At 42.3% G+C, this 7,649-nt stretch overlaps 1 protein-coding gene and 1 pseudogene across 1 annotated transcript; one reads left to right on the top strand and one right to left on the bottom strand.

Annotated features, from left to right (window-relative positions):
• Positions 1 to 210: 210 nt before the first annotated feature.
• LOC115774641 (C-C chemokine receptor type 2-like) lies at positions 211 to 1,829 on the bottom strand (annotated as a pseudogene).
• A 293-nt stretch (positions 1,830 to 2,122) lies between these two features.
• LOC115773909 (serine protease 23-like) lies at positions 2,123 to 5,631 on the top strand. The gene is made up of 2 exons (XM_030720836.1): positions 2,123 to 2,321; positions 2,838 to 5,631. Exon 2 carries the CDS (start codon positions 2,842 to 2,844, stop codon positions 4,270 to 4,272), a length of 1,431 nt encoding a protein of 476 aa, XP_030576696.1. The 5' UTR covers positions 2,123 to 2,321; positions 2,838 to 2,841; the 3' UTR covers positions 4,273 to 5,631.
• The last annotated feature ends 2,018 nt before the right edge of the window (positions 5,632 to 7,649 follow it).

Below are 7,649 nucleotides of genomic sequence, written 5' to 3'. Positions count from 1 at the left end.
GCACACAGAACTGATTTGAGGGGAGATGTTGCTTAACCTCAAAACTCATCATTAAACCATCAATCACCAACAGCTTGCTGTGACAAATAGAGAGCACCACACCCTGTGTGTATAAGAGAGAGAGACAGAGAAGAGCTTTTGACTAAAAATACAATTTCCAGAATCACAAGGGCAAAAATAATTTCCCAAAGAGCTTCCCTCACTGAGGTGCTACTTCTGCAGTGATATCTGCTGACTCAGAGTTTGGGGAATTCTGAGCTTCTGCATTAAATGCTCTGCACTTTTTTGGCACAGAGTGGACAAACAATTAGAAGAACGATTCACAAATGTTACAGAGACAAAAGCGATCAAGGTGTCCTCACAAAACTTCAGCAGGCGCTCGTTCTTTAGTGAAACAGCTGCTATCTCCACAAAATTCATAGCACGATATGGCACCCACAGGACAAAAACAGTCACGATGATACTGGTAATCAGTCTGTTGGTCTGTGGATTGTTGAAAAAGGCTGCCCGATTCACCTTTCTGTATGCAAATGCCATAACAGAAAATGTCACAAATCCTACTAGGAACCCTGTCAGCACCACAGCCACCCTCTGGCCCTTGGAGGAGTAGTGAGGCTTGCAAAATGTCCAGGGCTGATCTTCTACCAGCTGTTGAACCACTAAAGTAGGGATGGACAGGATCATTGTGATCAGTGAGAGTGGAACCTACAGCTTCCTTGCTTTTACCTGATGCAAAGTCCTCTGCAGGTGCACCACCTGAAGGTATCGCTGACAGTACAGTCACAGTCACAGTCAGCAGGCTGCCATAAACACTGCAGTACCCGAGGTACACTATGAGTTTGCAGACCACCAAGCTGAAGGTCCAGCCATAGAGAAAAGTATAAATCCACAGCGGGAGTGTAATCAAGCAGAGCAGGTCTGACACAGCCAGATTCAACATCAAAGTGGTGAAGCCAGCGACCACATACATATGGTGCGGGCGGAGCAGGTTCGAGTCCCGGCCTGACGCCAACTTGCCCGCGTGTCTTACCCTGCATCTTTCCCTCATTTCCTGTCTCCCTCCACTGTTGATAAAAGCTGCTGTGGCCAAAAAATGCAAAAAAAAAAAAAAAAAAGCACTCTGGCTCAGACTGGACATTTAGTGCCAGTTTGGCTTGAGAATGATCATAGCAATGTTTCCAGGAAATCCCAGCAGGAAGCAGATGGACAGCACCACTGCAGGAACCAGACGGCTGGCATCCAAGGAGGGACGAGGTGGATATCCAGGCGAAGGAGGAGATGTTAGGGGTAACCAAGGTGGAGCTGAGTTTGAGCTTGCTGCCAGTGTTGTGCTCCGAGTAAGTGATGCTGATAAATGTGAAGACAGGTGAACAAGTGGTTCTCCTTTGATATAAAGAGGAACTGTGATGGTCATGCAAATGAAGAATAATCCCTAAATTTCACATTGTCACAACACAATCTTGACACCATGGATCCATAAATAAAACACGTATAAAGGTCGAGGACTAACATCCATTTAAATATTTATGTCACAGAATTGGGGATTTTTCACCTTTTTTTTTTTTTTTTTTTTTTTTTTTTTTTAGCATTCATCGTGGCACTGTAGAGATAGAGGTTGCCAATATGAGACTAATGCAGTGACATCATCTGATGATAATAGCAGTTTAAAATCTCTGCAGCAGCAACCAAATGAACTTTGTCAGAATGTAATTAATGGGAGGGGAGGAGCTTCTGAGTGGAATGAACTGCCATTGCGTGTAGCAGGGAGAGTCTTTGTCGACATAAACAGCAGGGCTTAAAATACAGGCTCTGGACTCACGCCCAGCCATGCTTGACATAGATTTAAACTAACATGTTTGACCACAAAAGCACCAGATAAAAACACACGTCCACTCAGCGGACCTCTCTGTGCGTAGCTTTAAATTTTTTATGTTAAAAGGTTTTGCTGTTCTGTGCAAATATTGTGTAAAAAAAAAAAAAATGCTGAATCCACTTAAATCTGTGTCCACGCGTCTCCATTTTTGACTTCAAACGTGATGTCGTCACTAGATCAAAAAACTTCATTCATGCCCCCCCCCCATGTCTGGTAGTTTTTTTTTATATACCACAGTGGGATGTGGATGCCTGTGAGGACCCTGCACGCAGCCTCTCCTTGCGCTCCTTTTTTTTCTTCTCCTTTTTCTTTTTTTTCCCCCTTTGCTATCATCAAATGATGGAACCAGTCTGCTGGAAGTCGTTTGGGTTGAGAGAGGTTTTTTTTTTAATCGACAGTGAGAACGTTACCAGAGAGTTTTGAACGCCGTTGTAAATTTTATTTGCAGGTAGGAACGTTTTAAATTTTGCATTCCTTGCGTGCCTTTGGCTACAAAATGTCACTTTAGTTTTATTTACGTGAATATTTTTCTCCTGAGAATATTTGCAGACTATGTTTTATATTCCGATAACGGAATTTTTTTCCCACACTGTTTATTTTTAAACTGCGTGACTTTGGAATAACGTCAGATTTATGAACTATATCACAATCCGGTTATTTTAGATGCATGCTTTGTCCGCTTTTCAAGGACATTTAAAGTAAGTTGTTGAATATAATCATGATTATATTTCTTGCACTTTGAAAGAGAGCGTAATAACAGAAATAACTGAAATGCCATTTTAATTTAGAGTGAAATTTTGAACATGGCTTATATTTATCAGCTCAGCTGTTACCAAATTCATACATAAAGGTTGTGCGCCATCTGCTGGTCGTTTAACTCAGCCTCACTGTAAAATGTAGATCGTGGTATTTGTCTCCATCACTTTGTTATGAATAATATCACTCATGTTTACTGTATTTTCAGAGCGATGGCCCTGAGTTTGAAGTGTTTGCTGCTCTGTGCAGCTGCATTCACAGTTTCTGGTGTTTTTGGCAACAATGAGAGCAGTGAGGTGTACAGGTGGACCAGGCAGAGCCTCCCTGAGCTGCTGGACAGGCACACGGCACTTTTAAGCACACCGTCGTTCAGAGGACAGGAGGAGGAAGCAGAAAGAGGAAGAGGAAAGATACTTTGCGGAATAGAGTGTCAAAGCAGCCTGCCACCGATGGACCTGACTGAGCAGGAGAGAATTCTGGGATATGAGACTTTGTATGAAAATGGCACTCGCACACACACGGACATCAGTTTGCAGGGGATCAACAAGACGTTCACAGGAAGAACACCAGCACACCTGGGAGGTGTTCCCCGCAGGAAACGGCAAGTTTATGGAGCAGATGGTCGTTTTGTGATCTCAGACTCCCACTTCATCACCAACTACCCATTTTCTACTGCAGTCCGCCTCTCTACAGGCTGCACTGGAGTCCTAATATCTCCAAAACATGTGCTAACAGCAGCACATTGTATCCATGATGGCAGGGATTATCTGGAGAGTGCCATGAGACTTAGAGTAGGGGTGTTACAGCTGAAGTCAAAAAGAAAAGGGGGGGGCAGGAGAAGAGGTGGGAGGCGAAGGGGAGGAAGAAAAGGAGGGGATGAGAAAGGTGAGGAGCAAGGAGAGGAGCACCTACTGGATGAAGCTGAGGAGATGAATAGTTTAGATGTGGAGAGAGGGAGAAAGGGAGATGAAGGGAGAAGACGCAGAGGAAGAAAAAGGGCTGAAGAGGGAACAGCTGATGGTGGAAACAAAAAGTCTGAGAGAAGAGGGAGAAGAAAAGGTCTCAATCGTATACGACGCAGTGCTGGACCCACACAGGAACCCGTCTTTCGCTGGACTCGAGTTAAACAAACCAAAATCCCTCAAGGATGGATCCACACCAAGAGCTCTGCTAATTCTGTTTCCCCCGACTATGACTACGCCCTTCTGGAGCTGAAACGACCAGTAAAGAAAAAGTACATGGAGCTCGGGGTGGCACCCTCTGCTATACCCCTGACAAGGATCCACTTCTCAGGCTATGATGCTGACAAAAACCTGCCTGATGGGAGTGGAGAGGAGAAGGTGGTTTATCGTTTCTGCTCAGTGGCAAAGGAGTCTGATGACTTGATGTATCAGCACTGTGACGCGCAGGCTGGTGCAACGGGTGCAGGTGTTTACATCCGACTCAAACAGGAAGCGGGGCACGCAAGCGGTAAGGGGAAGTGGCAGAGGAAGGTGATTGGTGTGTTTTCAGGCCATCAGTGGGTGGAGGTGGGCGGTGGTGAACAGAGGGACTTTAATGTTGCAGTGAGGATCACGCCTCCTAAATACGCCCAGATCTGCCACTGGATCCATGGAGATCCAAGTCTTTGTAAAGAGGTCTGAACATACAGAGCAATGGATCTATGAGCTGATGTTACTTTCAAACAGACTCAAAGATCAGAGCTACTGTGCATAAAACTTTAGAGAAGTGTTTTAAAATTGGTGCTAACCATTGAATTCTTGATCAAAATGTATCTTTAGAAGCTTTGTATAGAAAACCTAAAATGTAATTTTTATTAGAAGTATTGAAAATGATTTCTTAAGCACTGAAACATCCAAAAGCACATCTCCAAAGTGCAATTTGTCAAGATAAGGCTAAATATATCGCTCAGCCTACCCAATATTAGAGGTTCTTCAACTCATTTCAGGATGGAGGAAGAAAACTGGGAAATTTACTCAACAGTTCCAATCACAATATTCATTTATACATGAATGAAACATATGTGGGTTATTACATCTCCAATAAAACATTCCAAATAATGTCATAATTGTGTCTGCATTTCCCACAGTGCAGTTCCACTGCCATCAGTTGGAGGCTTGAACAATATGAATCTCTTTAATCTCCTAACTGCATATAAAATAGCCTGAAGCCACTAACTTTAAGCACAGACAAGGAGCAGACTGCAGGGCTGTGGATGCTCAGCACATGTGTGAAGTTTGCCTTTGAGGTGATTTTTTTTATTATTACTAACCTTACATTGTCTCTGCTTAATGCTTCAAAGGGGTGGGATTTCACTCTCTAACCAACTGTGACAGAAACCTGACAATAACATAAGAAACTTTTCTGGCAAAAAGCCCTAAAAGCAAACTTCTCCCACTATAGTCTTTATCACATCCCTCCATGACAATAAATGCTTTAATATATGATAATTTCCTGTTTCTCAAAACACACACTTTAATGTGCAAAATCAGTTCCAGGTTCTTCTTTTCATGATTTGTCACTTTAATTTGCATTTTTTTCTTCATTTAACTGTCAGCTTAGTAACAATCATCACATTTTCTATGATTTAGATAAATAAGGGAAATAAAAACTTTAGGTAGAATCACACTAATGTGAATATTTAATTGTATATAATAGGAGTGTGGGTCTTAGAAGAGCTGTAGCTTTTGATAAATATAAAAATGTGAGCAAATTTATGAAAGATTTCAGACAAAGATTTAGAACAGTTTTATATACACTGATCTGAGATCAGCTTCCTTGTCCAAGTTTGTCAGACCAACCTTGACTTCAAGACTGCTGCATTTGTCTCTGATTCTGGATCTGTATCCTGTTCAGCCATTTATTAGGTCATTTAGAGAAGTTGTTTTTTATTGTACTTAAAGGAAATACTGGTCTACATAACATATGTATGATTTTTTTAATGCTGTAATCTTGTTGATTTTTGGCAGTGGTGATGTCACAAACACATTTTCTTGTGTAATTTTGCTGTAAGTAAATAAAAATTGCTGTTTGAAACAAGAGTGGAAAAGTTTGAGCCAACAGCGTCACTGGGAAAAAGTATTAGGGTTGATGCCATCTGTGTAACAAAAAAAAAAAGAAAAAAGAAGGAATTCCTTCATGTTACATATTCATCCACATTCTTCTTCTTTTTATTTTCTATCAAAACTTTGATAATCCCACAATATATTAAGATACAGTCAGAAATAATATGCATCCAGTGTGCTTTACACTGAGCTTCTTAGATTTCAGCAGCAGCACATAAACAAATGCTGCTCTATCATCAAAAAGAGTTGAGGCCCTTTTCCAATCACAAACACAAATGTTTCCTCATTTTTTAAATTTCCAACAAAACATGACCTCATCGTATGCAGAGACTGAAACAAGGAATGGGTCTTGCCCATTAGTGTGAATGGTTGTCTGTCTCTCTGTGTTAGCTCTATGACAGACTGGTGACCTGTACAGTGTGTACCTCGCCTCTCACCCAATGACAGCTGGGATAATCCCCGTACACCCCAAAAAGGATAAGGATGGATGGCTAATCTAAAGACATAATTTACAGTTTCAGGAGAAGGTTTATGATTTAATGTACATGCAAGTGTAAAATCAAATGAATATTAACATAAAACAACTTAGTGTGAATTTGTAGGTTCAGGGGTAGACTACCTTGACCTGTGGTCAGCAAGAGGATTATTCTGCCTCTGTCGCACTGCTTGACCACTTGCCAATTATGCATTAAGGATAATGTTTCTTGGGTGATTTTATCATTCCAGCCATGGTTTTGTTTTTGCTGAACTTGTCTTTTCTAAGACCCTTGGCCAGCATCTCTGCAATTATGTCCTCGCTTAGACAGTATTTCAATGTCACCCTTTCCTTTTTCACCAGCTCACGGATAAAGTGGTACTTGATGTCCACATGTTTTTCACACCCATGAAACGGTGGATTTTTGCACATACGGATGGCTGCCTGGTTGTCCTCATTGATCACAATGGGTTCTATTGATTTGTTTCCAAGCACACCCACAATGTGCTGCATCCAAATTGCCTCCTGAGTAGCACTTGCTAAAACCATGTATTCAGCTTTAGCTGCAGAGAGTGCCACACAACTCAGCAACACAGCTTTGATCATTATTTTCCTTATCTCAACGACCCCAGCTGGTCCCAGCAGATGACAGACCCTCCCTGAGCCTGGTTCTGCTGAAGGTTTCTTCCGGTTAAAAGGGAGTTTTTTCTTCCCACTGTTGCCAAGTGCTTGCTCATAGGGGGTTATTTTGACTGTTGGGTTTTTCTGTGTAATTATTGTAGGGTCTTTACCTTAAAATATAAAGCGCCTTGAGACGACTGTTTGTTGTGATTTGGCACTATTTAAATAAAATTGAATTGAATTGAAACGAAATGAATTGAGAACAGCAGCTTATATACCCACCCTCACCTCTGTGAGTGGTCACCAATGGCAGACACAGCCACATTACAAGCAACATCTATGATGTCACATTCTACCCCTGTTCTTGCATTGTCACCCCAACGATGGACAAAACAAGGTCAACCATACAAACTGGTTCCAGGGCCTAAACCAAACAGAAACTGCACTGGATACAGGAGCAGGAGGATTAGGGGCCTCTGCATCTTGTACTTAGCATGTGAGGTCAGTGGGCCATGTAGTCTGATGAAGAACTAGATGGCTAGGAGCAGGACAACTAGTTGGGGGAACAGAAGCAGATGTTTGTGCTTGAAAATGCGGCGCTATTAAAGAATTAGGGGACCCTTGGGCAGAGGATGGCACTAGTGCCTGAGGCACAGTTTGAGTTATTGTAGGCGATCCGAGGGAAGAGGCAGCACGATGAGTCACTGGAGTTTGCTGCCTAAAAACCAACAGATTGCAATCAATGGGCACTCATCCTCAGAGGATGGCTTTTCCACAGGTGTTAAATTATGGGAAGAGGCACAACCAGGTGAGTCTACCCCAACCACAGCTTTCAGCATGCTGCGACGCACCTGACTGT

This window comes from Archocentrus centrarchus, chromosome 24, assembly GCF_007364275.1.
Source record: "Archocentrus centrarchus isolate MPI-CPG fArcCen1 chromosome 24, fArcCen1, whole genome shotgun sequence".
NCBI classification, from domain to species: domain Eukaryota; kingdom Metazoa; phylum Chordata; class Actinopteri; order Cichliformes; family Cichlidae; genus Archocentrus; species Archocentrus centrarchus.
Note: the sequence above shows the minus strand (reverse complement) of the source record. Positions and strands in the feature narration are given on the sequence as shown.

Coding starts and splice junctions, on each gene's coding strand:
- LOC115773909 (XM_030720836.1), top strand. CDS start 2,842: ATGGCCCTGAGTTTGAAGTGTTTGCTGCTCTGTGCAGCTGCATTCACA.